General features: G+C 38.9%; 1 protein-coding gene across 1 annotated transcript in view; it reads left to right on the top strand.

Moving 5' to 3' along the window:
- TERB1 (telomere repeat binding bouquet formation protein 1) overlaps positions 1 to 17,109 on the top strand; it is a 273,372-nt gene that overhangs the window by 151,937 nt on the left and 104,326 nt on the right. Inside the window, exons 11-14 of the mRNA XM_053715885.1 lie at positions 6,536 to 6,607; positions 6,881 to 7,186; positions 8,672 to 8,979; positions 12,419 to 12,477. Of these exons, the coding sequence (XP_053571860.1) occupies positions 6,536 to 6,607; positions 6,881 to 7,186; positions 8,672 to 8,979; positions 12,419 to 12,477 (745 nt within the window). The remainder of the gene's footprint in view (positions 1 to 6,535; positions 6,608 to 6,880; positions 7,187 to 8,671; positions 8,980 to 12,418; positions 12,478 to 17,109) is intronic.

Raw genomic sequence — 17,109 nt, 5'->3', positions numbered from 1 at the left:
CTTGTTCCTACTATTATTGAAAATCAATCAATGTTGAAAGGTAAAAGATGACGCAGTTATTGGACTTACTATCAATAACTATTAAAATTGAAAGTTACTATAAGTAACAATAAACATTTATACTTACAGTTTCTTATTAGTCGTTTAATTGAATTGTAATAATTAGTTTCCCTACGCCTCAAATCGCTGTACTTTCTTAGGCATTGACGTCTTGTCCTTTTTATCTTTGATACTCTATACATCCTTCTTATCATTTCGTATATAATATGATCACGACTGTCCTGCTTTACCAATCGAACTCCTCCCATACGATGAGGAAAATATCGTTCCATTGCATATACCAGAATGACTATTTCTCCAGCTGTGAAAGGCTCCGTTAGCGACATGTTAGTATCTGACGTCACAACTATACTTGTCAATCAAATTGACGCATGACTATTTTTACAATGTATCATTTTTTTTTGTTGAATCTTTATTTTTCTAATACTATGTAACATGAATAATATTGTTGTTCCGACTAACCATTAATAACCAATAATATATTAAATTTCTGTTGGAACGATAAATTTTGCATGAGGAATGAACAATGACGATATAAATATATCGTCAGGGATAATCTTTTTTTTAGTACATCACTATATCCTAGGTCATTGACCACAGATAACACTACCAATATATATATTCTCAAATTTTGTGATTCATTTATATTTGATACAATTACTATGTAACAAAATCACTGGTTAAATGTAGAATAGTAAGTCTAATATGTAACCTTTTGAATAGATAAATGTTGAACTTTTTTAGTTATGTAAATATATTAGTTGTATTAGGATAGAAATAGTTATAATTCTTATTCTTGTTGCCTTTTGAACTTAAAATAAATTGTTATATTATTTTCATTTAAAAAAAAATCTGTTTCATTTATTTTTGTGGTGTGAACAATGAAAATAAGGTTTGTTTAGAAAAAGGGCTACAAATAAATAACAATATGATGATGTTGCACACAAATTTTATTTGAAAAAAACAAAAAAAAAATGCAGAACACAATTTACATAAGATGAACAAATTGTTAGAGAAAGATCAAACTTCGAAATATTGGTCAGAAACCATATCCCTTGTGGCCATGCCACGTCTATTGGTGTTTTCTCTGAAAATTTCTTCTGGAAAGTCATTAAAAGGCATGGCAATATCGTCATCAATGGGGCATCCTCTTTTGGTGGCAATATTATGCAAGACACAGCAAACTAAGATGATTCTTGCAACTTTTTCTGTAGAATACTGCATTGCACCGCCAGATCTGTCCAGACATCGGAACCTCATTTTCAATAATCCAAAAGTCCTTTCGATGACACCCCTTGTGCTCTTGTGTGCTTCATTAAAACGAATATGTTTCCGGAGTTGGGGGTTATTATAGGGTGTCAGAAGCCATTCATAACAAGGGTAACCGGCATCCCCTGTAATTAAAAAAAAAATATATTGATGTAAGTCATTCCAAAAAGACAAAATAATTTTTATTAGTTATTGAGGCTAGCGTCAAATTAGTATAAATTTGTAACAAATTAAAAATTTAATTATATAATGTGTTTTTTTTTCAGAATTTATTTATATATCCTTTGTTGAAAAAATATCAATGCACAAATGTGAGCCAATCAAACAAGGCCTCTAGGTGCATCAACCAATCGGCAGCTATTGAGCATATATCTAGATATGATTTTCAACAATTGATATAAAAAGAATAAAAAGTCAATTTGAAAGTCGTTTAAAATTACATGCTCTTTAGAAAACCTTTAAAAATTTTTGTTGAGTTCAATTCAAGCTTACCTAATAACCATCCCTCTGGCATTTCCCCATTTTCGAATTTTTGGTACAGTCCAGTCTGCCGCAGGATATAAGCGTCATGGCAGGAGCCAGGGTAATTTGATCTCACGCTGATAATTCTCATTTTGGGGTCACAAACCATCTGTACATTCAAGGAATGGCAGGACTTTCGGTTGCGGTAAATCTCCTCCCGTAACCGTGGCGGTCGAACTGCAATATGGGTACAGTCTATTGCCCCAAGAACATTTGGCATTCCAGCCACACTGTAGAATTGCGACTTTATCGATTGCCACTCTTCTGTGGTAGATGGTAGACAAACATATTCGGGGAATATATGCATGAGTGCATCGATAACTTTGGAAAGATGACGAGAAAAGGCAGACTGACTGAAACCAATGATGACGCTGGACACTGCCTGAAATGATCCGGTGGCAAAAAAGTGCAAGGCAGCAAGAAACTTTAGTATTCCGGGAATGGCCCTTGAACGAGCCGTCACAGGCTCTAGAAAATGTGCTATTTGAGAATATAAAGACAATATTGAATGTCGATCCAGACGGAACCTTTGAATAACCTCTCGATCGGAAAGGGCATCTAAAGGAACCCGAGGAAGGAATACCCGCTGTACTCGTAATCGCCTTCTTCGAACGGGATTTGGGGCATCAGGTTGACGAATTTGCCTTCTACCCCTCATTTGCATCAGACGAACAATATAAAGTTGAAGAAGTGTCTCCATATGGCTAACAGGATCAAAAGTGAGTAACCATTCAATTGTACACCTCTTTTAAATCAGTTGTAGGCGTTGATCTGATAGACCCTATTGTTTATTATGGTGCTCGCCACCTATTAGCTGGCGAGGGATTTTTAACGAGGTAGGTGCGGAGAAATTCACGAGCGTAGAAATAGATAGTTTAGTAATTCCTGTTTTGTGCGAGATTTATGTCGAGCGAGTATTTTCTAGCTACAAAAAAGACGAGAATTCAAGATTTGCGGGCAAGTTCGCTCGCCGTTTTTTAATATAAGGTTTTCAATGGATTCGTGGGATAGTACATACGGTTATTGATCCGCACGCAGAAATTTAGACGAAAATAGTCACGAAGACCTCGCAGACAGCTTAGTACATGGAGCCCAATGTCAATCAGAGACTGGTCAGTACTGCATGTAGGCCATGCTAGCAACCGTACTCTTTGCTTACGTAACCATGCTCTTATAATTCGGGCAGAATGTGGTTTGGTGTTGTCCTGCTGGAAAATGCAGGGATGTCACGGTTGTGCTTGGATTTGAACATGGGACTCCTGGTTCTCAGCCTGTTTCTCTTTTCCTGCACCACTAGAGGTATTTGTTTATGTTTACAGTCTTTTGAAGACTTGTTGCCTGCTGTAGATTGCTCTCTGGCTCCACTTGCTTGTCAGCTGCAGGTAGTTTTTAATCACCTTTTGCTATAAAAGGCTGCTTCACTATTCACTTCCTGCCTTGACATTGTGATTGATTTCCTTTGTTTTTGCCTCTGTTCTGCTTCCTGCATTCCTGTCTTGTTAGTGGATTGAACTGAGCTTGCTGATTAACCATTCTTCTTGATTCTTCTTGTGCTTTATGAAAGATTGGACTGCTTTCCTGGTATACAGACCCTTGGCTTGTATTCTGACGATTCTCTTGTATCCTGTGTCTTCAGCCTGTTATAGCAATTCCTCTTCAGTGAGTACCTGTATGCTTACTTGGCTGCTGAGACTAAACACCTCCGCTGTGAGAACTGTATGCTTACTTGGCTGCTGAGACTTAACACCTCTGCTGTGAGAACTGTATGCTTACTTGGCTGCTGAGTCTAAACACCACTGCTGTAAGAACTGTATATCTATCTGACTGCTGAGTCTAAGCACCCCTACTGTGACACTTGTGTATCCTGAAGCCAAGCATCTCTGCTGTGTGACTAAACACCTCTTCTTTGAGTACCTGTATGCTTAGTTGGTTGCTGAGACTAAACACCACTGCTGTAAGAACTGTATGTTTATCTGGCTGCGGAGCCTAAGCACCCCTACTGTGACACTTGTGTATCCTGAAGAAAAGCGTCTCTGCTCTAAGACTAAACACCTCTTCTTTGAGTAGCTGTATACTTACTTGGCTGCTGAGACTAAACATTACTGCTGTAACAACTGTATGTTTATCTGGCTCCTGAAACCAAGTACCCTTGCTGCGATACCGGTGTATGCTCAGCTTAAATCTGAAACCAAGTACCCTTGCTGCGATATCGGTGAATGCTCGCTTGATCCTGAAACCAAGTACCCTTGCTGTGATACCGGCGTTTGCTCAGCTTGATCCTGAAACCAAGTACCCTTGCTGTGATACCGGTGTATGCTCAGCTTGATCCTGAAACCAAGTACCCTTGCTGTGATACCGGCGTATGCTCAGCTTGATTCTGAAACCAAATACCCTTGCGGCCATACCGGCGAATGCTCAGCTTGATTCTGAAACCAAATACCCTTGCGGCCAAACCGGCGTATGCTCAGCTTGATCCTGAAACCAAGTACCCTTGCTGCGATACTGGCGTATGCTCAGCTTGATCCTGAAACCAAGTACCCTTGCTGTGATACCGGAGTATGCTCAGCTTGATCCTGAAACCAAGTACCCTTGCTGTGATACCGGAGTATGCTCAGCTTGATCCTGAAACCAAGTACCCTTGCTGTGATACTGGTGTATACTCAGCTTGATCCTGAAACCAAGTACCCTTGCTGTGATACCTGAGTATGCCTACCTGATCCTGAAGCCAAGTACCCTTGCTGCGATACAGGCATATGCTCAGCTTGATCCTGAAACCAAGTACCCTTGCTGTGATACTGGTGTATACTCAGCTTGATCCTAAAATTAAGTACCCTTGCTGTGATACCGGAGCATGCCTACCTGATCCTGAAAACAAGTACTCTTGATGTGATACCTGAGTATACTCACCTTGATTCTGAAACCCAATTCCCTTGATATGTTTCCAGTGTATGCTCTACTTTGATTGCGAAACCAACAGTGCCCGCAGGGGTAGTCTGTGTTTGTTGAAAGACTTTCACCAACAGTGCCCCCAGGGGTAGTCTTGTTGAAGGACTTCTGCTCAAAGTGTTCTTTTTCAAAAGACTTTTGTTTGTCTATCATCAGGTTGGATTATAATCTCGTATTGTGTTGCCTCTTGTTTCCTTGCATTATTTTCAGTAAAGTTTGTTCTAGAAAAGACTTTCTTTTCTCTGTGTTTCTATTCTGGTATACTGAGTTTCACTCATCTCTTCACACCCTCACAGATTAACTCAGCCATCACCTTGATAATGCTTCATTCCCCTAAACCTGCTCTGCCGAGCGTGACAAGGGACTTACCTGAAAAAGATGACATCTGGATGGCAGCATATGTTGCTCCAAAATGTATACATATCTTTCTGCATTGAAGGCGCCCTCACAGATGTGCAAGTTACCCATGCCATAGGCACTGACACCCCCCATATCATGACAGATGCTGGGTTTTGGACCTAGTGCTGATAACTGCTTGAATAGTCATTTTCCTCGTTGGCCCGGAGAACATGACGGCTGTTTTATCCAAAAACTATTTAAAATGATGATTAGTCGGACCACAAAACATGATTCCACTGGGCTACTGTCCATCTCAGATGTGACTTAGCCCAGAAAAGTCTGCGGCACTTCTGGACAGTGTTGATGTATGGCTTCTGCTTTGCATAGTAAAGCCTTAACTTGCATCTGTGGATGCAGTGGCAAATGTTGTTAACTGACAAAAATTTACCAAGTATTACCAAACCCATGTCAGGATATTCATTACAGACTCATGACGGCTTTTGAGACAATGACATCTAAGGGATCGGAGATCATGCTCATTCAGAAGTGGTTTTCGGCCTTTTCCCTTTATGCACTGATATTTGACCGGATTACTTTAATCTTTTCATTATATTGTGCACTGTAGAAGGTGAAATGTCCAAAATCCTACCAATTTAACTTTGGGGAATGTTGTTCTCAAAGTGTTGGATTATTGGTTGACGCATCGGTTGGCAGATTGGCGATGTGTTGCTGTCATCAGATTTGTAATGAGTGTATATTTTCAAAAATACTGTACATTAAATTCACAAAGTAAAACATCAAATAATGTGTTAATAATGTGTTTTCAATAAAGTAAAGGGTGTATTGAATTTTCAAATGACTTTTGTTTGCATTTTCCATACTGTCCCAACTTTTTCGGAATTGGGTTTGTATTTACAATATGCCTGTTTTGGCAAAAATATTTCTAGTAAAGTAATCACTGTTTTACGGTTAACATTGATCTCTGCATGTGAATGCTAAGCACAGCTAGATATTCGCAGTGCACCAGCATTTTAAATACTGCAGCTGCTCAGAGAGCCAGTGAGGCTTGTATCATGTCAACAATATACAAATTGAGTCATTACCAGATGGTAAAAGCACCTTAATCTTTCTGGCAAGTGCTGTGTTTAAAATGCTGGTGCACGGTGCATACTTAAATACAGTTTTTCGTTTTTCTTTCTTATCTCTTGGAATCTGCTAAAAATAATCACTTTTGGAGCCAATTTTTCAATATGTTATAGATCATAATGGAATGTTTCCTGCTCATAGCAGGGTCAGGGTTTTATTCCAACGTATTCATTACCCTAAAGAATGAAGGGTTAGTTACAGCAAGAAAGGACATGATAATATGTACTACTTCTCTTTTGTTGATTCCCTACAGAAAATGATCAAAGAAGACTACCCTAAGTTTGATTGTGGCAATAGCATTATCCATACCCCAATTCATGTCAACGTACTGTTTTGCATTTCCCCATTGTGGGACTACTCTGCCAAATCTGTGGGTTCAGCCATAGAAGTTATATGCAAGCATTCCTAAATTACCGTAATATGTTGATATTGTGTACATAATATGAATAGCTCAATAATGTATTTCATACCATCATAAAGGTTATGTTATCATTATAATATTGAATGTAGTGCTATAAATAAGGTAATTGGCAACTTAATGTATATAGTATATAGAAACAGCATATACATACCATATAATGTCATTTTTATATTTCAGGAAATCAATGCTTTTTTGGAAGAGGATACAAGTGGAGGGGCATTAAAACCATCTGGTTCGGGTTTGCAAAATACCATATACTGTCCGAAGACTGTGACAGTTGCAGATACAAACCGTCTAAAAAAGCAAATACCTTGCAATGAACCTTGTTTAACAAAACTTTTACACGGAAGGTTTGCTGGCCCTAGCACAGCTTATTTAAATAAAGACAAAGCAACCACCCCACAGTTACAAAAAAACTGTAGATCTGTGACTTTAAACAGTATAGATGAAAATGCTTCAGCATACAGCAAAAATGCACCAATGGTAAGTTGATATTTTTATATTAAAAGTGATCTCTTTGTCTTTATGAATTGATTTGCTACATGCATGTATCGGGAATACTTTAACTCTGTTAAACAGATTTTAATTTTAGGCTTTAAGATAGTTTCTGCTGGATTAAGTCATGTTTAGTAATATAACAAAGGTTATGTAAGCTAGATAAAGTCGTATAAGCATACTGGAAGAGTATGTTAATTCTGTATTTAGAAGGGATGTAAATCTTTCTGTGGTAATAGGATTTGGCTTAGCACAGTATGATTTACTTTGCTACATGGTGCAGTCAAAGCTTTCAATCCTTACTGTATAAAATATTAGTAGGGATCATTCAAGCATTTTCTTAATCTATCCCTATAAGTGTTTAATTTTACGGTTTGGTAATAAATATGAATGCTAGTACATGCATTAAGAAGATGCAAATGCCTTAGAATCATGGTTTTCATTATTTTTGTTACTTATTTTTGAAAGATGAAATCAGAGATGAGTAAAATAAAATTAAATAATAAAAATAAAATAATAAAAATAAATAATAAAATTGTTGTCCAAGAGCAGTATTTAAATATGTTGTTATTATGGCCTAAAAACAATATGTAGTAAGTAAAAGCTGTTTAAAGGGATAGTAAAACCCAACATTTTCTTTAATGCTTTGGATAGAACATGCAATTATAAACAACTTTCCAATGTACTTCTATTTTCAAATTTGCTTCATTCTCTTGTTATCCTTTGCTGAAGCAGCAGCTGAACATATCTAGTTAGCCAATCACAAGAGACAAATGTGTGCAGGCCCCAATCAGCAGCTAGCTTCCACTAGTGTAGGATATGTGCATATTATTTTTTAACAAGGGATACTAAAAGAACGAAGCACATTTAAAAAAAGAAGTGAATTTAAAAATATCTTAAAATGACATGCTCTATCTGAATCATGCAAGTTTAGGTTTGACTTTTCTATCCCTTTAAATATTAAATTTAAATTAATATACTGCGATCTATTTTGCAAATCTACTAAATCTCTGGCTTATTAGCAGGATCATCTTATTAGCCAATCAGCATTAATAAAAGTTCCTTACAGTCAATGAAAATTAATGGGAAGTAAACAAAGAATGCAGCTGTGTTTGTTGCAATGTCAATTTAAAAAAAAAAAACCCAGAAGACAGAAGGTGTCACATTGTGAAGATCAGAGACATTTTTTCAAGCATCTGCTGGGGAACAAGCAGGGACATTTGTCAACCTGCATGAAAATAAAAAATAAAAAAATCAGGACAGGAGCTTGAGTTCCCCCCCCAAAAAAAAAACAAAAAAAAAAAAATAGTCATGTATTTTAAAATAAAAAATAAAATTATTCCTTTAATAATGAGTACTGATTTCTTACCTTTTTCAAACATATTTTATCCTGATGTGTATTTAACTAGATGTGTGTTTTGGTGCAGAGCAGTATTGACGTTACCAAACTGATTCATTCATTTTTATGGACAGGAAAAAGTAAGAAGGCGAATATTTTCTGAGGATGCTTCACTGCGTAAATGTGCTGCATCAGGCCATGCAGGTGAAATTGAGAGAGACAGCCAGCCTAATCCACAGGAAAGCTTCCTATATTTACCCTGCAGAAATCTGGGAAATAAATCAAACATTTCCATAAATAATCCTCCTATGAGAGATGCAGCTATACAGACTCAGTCATACAGAACAAATAAGAAGCATTGTGATGGATACCCCAATAAATCTAGTGAAGTGTTAAAAGAAGCAAAACAAGTTGAAATGTCAAGATCAAGTCTAAATTCAAGGTATAGTGCCGTATAATGAAATTGTTGGCATTAATGATAAATTATGTTTGCTGTTTTTTTATTTTATTTATTTGCATATTGCAGGAGAGCCAATTAAAAAAATAATCCTATATTAATTAGAATTATTTTAATGCTCAAAAAAAGCAAGATTAAAGGGACAGTCTAATCAAAATTAAGCTTTCACGAATCAGATAGTACATGCAATTTTAAACAACTTTTATCATCAAATTTTCTTTGTTCTCTTGTTATTCTTTGTTAAAAACTAAATCTAGGTTGGCTCATATGCTAATTTCTAAGCCCTTGAAGACCACCTCTTATCACAGGGCATTTGAGAGCTAGAGGGCATTAGTTTATGTGTGCCATATAGATAACATTGTGCTCACGCCCGTGGAGTTACCTAGTTATTATCACTGATTGGCTAAAATGCAAGTCTGACAAAGGAACTGAAATAAGGGGCAGTCTGCAGAGGCTTAGATACAAGGTAATCACAGAGGTAAAACGTGTATAAATATAACTGTGTTGGTTATACAAAACTGGTGAATGGGTAATAAAGGGATTATCTTTTTAAACAAAAGATAAGAGTAGACTGTCCCTTTAAACAATTTCTTGGTTTAGATAGAACGTGCATTTTTTTCCTTTATTTTATTCTTGCAAATTTTTCAATAAATTAAGAAATCAAACAAAAAAATAGATTGAAATTTACATTACAGTATGATAAAGAAGATAAAAAAATATAGCAACAAATTGTAAGGAGTTCAGCTGAAGAATATAGTTATGGTTGTATACAAGATTAAATTGCACTTAGTGGCCTGATATATAAATCAGTTAATGTTCCTATCTTTCTTGTTAACATTTATATAGCCTATCTCAGTTAGTTATACTGATAAACAAAGCCCTTGAAACAAATATAACTCTTTATTTAGCAAGTTATAGTTCTCTACAATCAAGCAGAGAAACCAAAGTATCAAGCCATAAGGGTTGAAATAAAAATAAATTATTTTATATGTATATTCACATTCTAATGACTAATGCTAATCTGATATGGATTTCCAAATCTGAGACATGACCAGATAAATGTTCATTTAATTGGTGGTGAAACATAGGCATCTTTATAATTTATTATGCCTGTCCAATCCAGTACAGCAAAGAAAGAGCCTCCTATTTTTCCAGAGCCTGTGTATCAGCTACTTGGTACAGTTTTTTAACTAAGTTTACATATGAGTTGTGGAGGTACATTAAAAAGAATAATAATGTGGGATTTGACTGTTTGGTAAATTGCTAATATAATTTAGAATATCTGTCAAAAGAGGTTGCATTTTTGGGCTTGACCACCAGATATGGAGGAGTGCGCCTTATCTAACTACAGATAGTGGCATTGTGGAACAGAAGTTTTAGCTTTTGGGGTGTTAAATACTGTCTGGTAAGAATTTTGTAATTTGTTTCTACTAGAGGTCCCAAGGATTCTGACTTGGCTTTTGAAACAAATATAGATTTCCATTCTTTTTTAGATATAGTGGGCCAGATTACAAGCGGAACGCTAAATTATCGTGTGCACGCAAACGGGCGATAATTAACCAGCCATTACAAGTGGCTGGTTATTGCTACCGTGAGCTTGTGGTTGCAATTAGCATTCAGAAAATTAAGCAGAAAAAAGTGCCCCAAATGCCCTAAAAAATAAAAAAAAAACTCCTGCACTAGGCAGTTTTTGGGGTCTAAAGTTGGCGGAAGTGGGGTGGGGGGCACTGAAAAGTGCCATTACATTGTGGTCTATGGAAACTGTGTGTTCCCAGTAAATATATATGTATATGACTATATACATATATATATTTATGTGTTAATATGTGTATACACACATATTAACATATAAATATATATGTATTTAATCATAAAAATATATATTTATATTTGCTGCAATCGCTGCTTTACTTACCCCTTCACTGTGTGAGGTTCTGATTCCGTCTTTGATGGCATCAGAATGAGGCTCCCATTGGAGCCTATGGAAGCACACTCTCGTGAGCGCAATGCTTCCTAGCAATGCAAAACGCGAGCTTGCGTTCTCATTGTGCTTTCCTTGTAATACAAGCGCACATTAGCGTGCACTGGTTTTACTTTATGGAACGCTAATTTCACTTGCATGCAAGCAATATTTAGCACTCCACTTGTAATCTAGCCCAGTAAATGGTAGGTCTCTGGTCCCAGCAGTCACATACAAAGGTGTGGTATATTTTGGAGGATTACAACGTAGGGAATATGAAAGGGATAAGCCATGTTTTATTTGGGTGTTAAAACTACAAAATTGTTCAATGGTTGAGAGATTCTATGTAAGTTTAACTAATTTTTGTATGTGTGCATTTATACAATTGGTAGAACCTTATCCAAGTTTTAAGGAAATCCCCTTGGAGGGACTCTATGTTTTACTTTGGTTTAACTCCTTAACCCATATAGGCATATATTTATGTCAAGGGCCTGATGATAAAAACCTCTGTGATCATGCTTTCACAGTAACAAATTAGGATCATACTTTGTATATTTACAAATTACAATTGCACTTTGTATTTCTTTTATTTAAAATAAAACTGAAAAACTGACAGTTTCACTTTGTAACCCCGTAATTTATTTTAATTTAAAGGGACAGTCAAGTCCAAAATAAACTTTGGCCGCTAGCAGGGGTGTCAATCAACCCAATCGTATACGATCATGTGGATTGCTGTCCACAGCCTCAGAGGTGGGGGACGAGTTAAGGAACAGCGGTCTTAAGGCTCGTGCAGAAACAACTGTATTCAGGGCCATTCGGCCCTTAATAAATCGGCCCCAAAGTATGATCCTTATTTGTTAAAGTAACACAGAAACTTTCCAATTATAATCAGTTTTGTAAAATCACTGCTGGGTCTAAATCTAATATATTAAAAAATTAAAATAGAAAGTTTAAAGCTTTAATTTAATAATACTGAAAGTACACAATCTGAAGTGTAAAGTATAATAAAATACAAAGCTCAAAGTATAAGTGTAACAAAACATATCATGCAGTGCTATATTGCACTGGGCTTGTGTCTCCTTTACATGCAAAAATACAGAGAACACCCTTTAGACAAGTATTCCAACATATGCCTGTCTAGAATCTTGTGAGACATCTTGCAGTGCTGGAGTTTTTATTGTATTTTAGCATTCAGTGAGTTCAACCCCTGTGAAGTCTGCACTACATTTTCTCTCTCTTTTATCGTCATCAGGCCCCAAGTGTTAGAGGCCATTTTTTTTCCCAATTATTTACAACTACAATAGTTATAGTCAGGTCACAATGTTAATCTACTTGTGTAATAATTTTGTTTGCATATTGTTAATGAAATGAAAATAAAAACCAAAATACATTGTTTTACCTCTTTTCTAGTTCTATTTCAATTGTTTTTTTTTACTACTTTAGTTCTACCTTATTATATTGCAGACATGATTTATCTATACATCAATGTATCAACCAAGAAACTTACAGTCCTGCACATACAGGTAAGTAGTCCTATTATCTATAAAGATTAGCTGTGAAAATGGTGCTTACCTAGATAGTAGTAATACATTTTAGTTCAAAGAGATTTTAATGTAAATGCAGAAAGTGCTAATTCATTTTACAAGTACAGGTAGCCCTCAGTTTACGCTGGGGTTAGGTTCCAGAAAGAATGGTTGTAAATCGAAAACGTTGTAAATTGAAACCCAGTTTATAATGTAAGTCAATGGGAAGTGAGGGAGATAGGTTCCAGGCCCCTCTCAAAATTGTCATAAGTAACACCTAATACATTATTTTTAAAGCTTTGAAATGAAGACTTTAAATGCTAAACAGCATTATAAGCCTAATAAAATAATCACACAACACAGAATATATAATTAAACTAAGTTAAATGAACAAAAACATTTGCTTTGCAGCATTATAAACCTAATAAAATAATCACACAACACAGACTTCACTTGCATTTTTCTGCAAACAGTTCTTTCTATGCATTCCAATCTGGACTGATTCATAGACAGGAAGATCTTGTTCCTGTCAGGGTTTTTTCCTGACTTGTTTGCCATGTGCTGCTGGCAGCCATTTTAATCACCTCTCTTCCTGACTATGGTGCATTGTGGGGGATGCTGCTCACTTCCTGCACTTCCTTTTATGGCCAGACTGGTTTACATCATCCATGTGAGACAGGATGCAGTCTCAGAATTGTGATGTCATCACTTATTATTTAAAGGGCCTCTGTTCAGTATGCTTTGTCCTTGCGTTGTCTCAGACCTGTTTGGGAGAGCTCCTGTGTATTACCTGGCTGTCTGACGTCCTTCCTGGTTCCTGATCCCTGGCTTATTCCTGACTCTGCTGTTCTCCTTGTTCCTGATTCCGGCTTGTCTGACTACTCGCTTTGGCTCCTGACTCGGCTTGTCTGACTACCAGCTCTGGTTTTGATTCTTGGCTTGCTATTTGACTTGTGGACATTTTATTATTTTTTGCTATTAATAAAGGTGTGATTATTTTTGCTCTTCTCGTCTCAGTCTGATTCCTGGCACCCTGACATTACGCAAGGACCATGAATCCTGATGGTGCTAATAATCCACCTTTACCTGCCATAATTTCCAGGATGGATGAACAGGATCACCGCTTGGATCAATTTGCACTAGACCTGCAAACCCTGCTGACTCGCACTGCACATTTGGACCAAAGTGTCCCGCAAGTTATGGCTGCTCCTGTTTCCGCTGCTGCACCTATGCCTACCAGGAGCATGTCCGGTTCTGCACCTCTACCTCAGTGATATGGAGGCGATCCTAATCAGTGCAGAGGGTTTTTGAACCAGGTGGGCATTTACTTTGAGAAGTTACCTCAGGCGTTTCTCTCTGACAGAGCTAAGGTGGGATTTCTCATCTCGTTACTCTCTGACACAGCTCTTGCCTAGGCTAATCCCTTGTGGGAGACTAATAAACCTGGGATTTCAAATTACCCTGAATTTGTGGCCTCCTTTCGAAGGGTATTTGATGTTCCAGCTCGTTCCTCCTCTGCTGCTAAACTACTCTTGTCCATTCAGCAAGATACAAGATCTGTTGCTCAGTATGCCATTGAGTTCCGTACGCTTGCAGCAGAGGTAGGCTGGAACAATGAAGCCCTTGTTGCCGCCTTCTTTCATGGGCTCTCTGATGCGATTAAAGATGAAGTTGCTGCCAGAGATTTACCAGAGGATCTCGAGGCATTGGTGTCTTTTTTGATCCTAATTGACATCAGACTAAGTGAGAGGCCTTCTTTCAAGGAGCGCTTGCGGAAGCCTCCTGCACCGTTGTCTCCTACGTGTTCATTCCCACCCATGCCTCCCTCTCCTCCCATGCCTCCTGGTCCCGAGTCACCAGGTACTGCTGAGCCGATGCAGTTGGGATTTACACATCTCTCCGCGGCGGAGCGGGCCTTTAGGAGGAGGGAGGGGCTCTGCCTCTATTGTGGGTTACAGGGCCACCTTTTGAAGTCTTGTCCTACACGGCCGGGAACGCTCACACCTAAGGTCCTGTCGGGGGCAGACCTTAGGTGGTTTATCCTTTATCCACGGTTGTCCTTTCCTGGGTGGACTCCTCCATAGTCACCCAGGCTCTTGTTGACTCCGGTGCTGCGGGCTATTTCATTGACAGTGCTTTTGTATCGAAGCACTCCATTCCTGTTTTGCCTCGGTCCGTTCCGCTTGCTATTGAGGCCATTGATGGCAGGCCCCTTCAGTCCGCACTTGTTACTCATGAAACCGCTCCGTTGTCCATGGCTGTTGGGGCTCTCCATTTTGAAACCCTCCAGTTCCAGGTGATAAACTCTCCGCATTTTCCGGTTGTTCTGGGTTATCCCTGGCTCCAAAAGCACAATCCCAGTCTCGACTGGCGCAGGTCCGAAATTTTGTCCTGGTCTCCGCAATGTATTTCCACTTGTCTTCAGAAACCAGTTAAAGTCTTGTGCATTTCTTCAGTATCTCCATTGCCAGAGGAGTACCGAGAGTTCCTAGACATTTTTGACAAGGTGCGTGCCGGTAGGTTGCCTCCTCACCGGTCTTACGATTGTGCCATAGACCTGCAACCCAAAGCCATTCCTCCTCGGGGCCGGGTTTACCCTCTGTCTGTTGCAGAGAATTGTGCTATGGAGGAGTATGTTTCCGATGCTCTGTCGCGGGGGATCATCCGCAAATCCTGCTCTCCTGCAGAGGCTGGCTTCTTCTTTGTGAAGAAGAAGGGTGGTGAGTTAAGAGCATGCATCGATTATAGGGGTCTTAATTGTCTTACCATTAAGAATGCTTACCCTATTCCGCTCATTACGGAACTGTTTTACCTCCTCAAGGATGCTACGGTCTTTACTAAGCTTGATTTGAGAGGAGCGTACAATCTCGTTAGGATCAAGGAGGGCCACGAATGGAAAACAGCATTTAACACCAGGAGCGGGCATTATGAGTATCTTGTAATGCCCTTTGGCCTATGTAATGCTCCTGCTGTTTTGCAGGAATTTATTAATGATGTCCTACGAGATATGTTGCAACAGTGTGTTGGGGTGTACTGAGACGACATCCTCATACACTCACCCACACTTGAGGCTCATCGTTCTGATGTTACACAGGTTCTTCAGAGACTACGTGAGAACGGCCTGTTTTGTAAACTTGAGAAATGTGAGTTCCATCAGACTCAAGTAACCTTCCTAGGTTATGTTATCTCAGTTGCAGGGTTCTCCATGGATCCTGAGAAGTTATCTGCAGTTCTGCAGTGGCCTCGCCCAGTTGGTTTTCAGTCTATTCAATGTTTTTTGGGGTTCGCCAATTACTATAGAACGTTTATTATTATTCCTTGGTCAAGGATAGGTTCCTTGGTCAAACCTATCACAGACATGACCCGTAAAGAGAATGATCCACTCCATTGGTCACCTACTGCCATTGAGGCCTTTGATAGTCTTAAGGCTGTCTTTGCTGCTGCTCCAGTTCTGGCTCATCCTAACCCTGTCCTGCCTTTCGTTCTTGAGGTTGATGCGTCTGAGACTGGAGTAGGTGCCCTCTTGTCTCAATGTCCTACGCCTGACGGTTCCTTGCATCTGTGTGGTTTCTTCTCTAAGAAATTGTCTCCAGCAGAGTGCAATTATGAAATTGGCGACAGGGAATTACTGGCCATAATTTTGGCACTCAAGGAATGGAGGCATCTTCTCAAGGGTACTAGCGTGCCAGTGCTCATTCTTACTGACCACAAGAATTTAACTTATCTATCTGAAGCAAAACGTTTGTCGCCCCGACAGGCCAGATGGGCGCTATTTTTGTCTCGATTTAATTATGTGGTCTCCTACCTGCCTGGTAGTAAGAATGTTAGGGCTGATGCCCTCTCTCGACAATTTTCACCTCTGTCCAAGGAGGAGTCTGTACCTACTCCAGTTATACCTCCTGACCATATTTTGGCTACCATACGTACTAATTTTACTTCTCCCTTGGGGGAGGAGATCCTGGCTGCACAAACCAATGCACCTCCTGAGAAACCTAGTGGTAAGTGTTTTGTTCCTGAGAATCTTCGAACTAAACTTTTGCACACTTACCACTATCCTAAAGCCGCAGGTCACCCAGGCAAGAACCAAATGATTTGGTCTGTCACTCGACAATTCTGGTGGCCAGGTCTTCGTTCTGATGTTGCTGCGTATGTTGCCTCCTGCTCAGCTTGGACACATCTTTCCATGGACTTCATTGTCGAGCTCCCTGTTTCCAATGGCAATACTGTTATCCTTATGGTGGTTGACCGTTTTTCTAAAATGTCACATTGCATTCCCTTGAAGAAGTTGCCTACCGCTCAGGTGCTTGCTTCAATTTTTGCCCGTGAGGTCTTCCGTTTACATGGGTTACCCAAGGAGATAGTGTCGGACCGGGGTAGCCAGTTTGTCTCCAGATTTTGCGTTCCTTTTGTGCTCAAATGGGGATCCAGCTCTCCTTCTCCTCGGCATATCACCCTCAATCCAATGGGGCTGTGGAACGGTCTAATCAAGCTCTGGAACAGTTCCTCCGTTGCTATGTCTCAGATCACCACAATAATTGGTCTGAACTGTTACCTTGGGCAGAGTTTGCTCGTAATAGTGCTATTAATGCTTCCTCCAAGTTATCCCCGTTCATGGCGAATTATGGGTTTCAA

The sequence above is a fragment of the Bombina bombina genome, chromosome 1, assembly GCF_027579735.1.
Source record: "Bombina bombina isolate aBomBom1 chromosome 1, aBomBom1.pri, whole genome shotgun sequence".
Taxonomy (NCBI): Eukaryota; Metazoa; Chordata; class Amphibia; order Anura; family Bombinatoridae; genus Bombina; species Bombina bombina.
The sequence above is the reverse complement of the archived record's forward strand: the minus strand, read 5'-3'. Positions and strand labels throughout refer to the sequence as shown.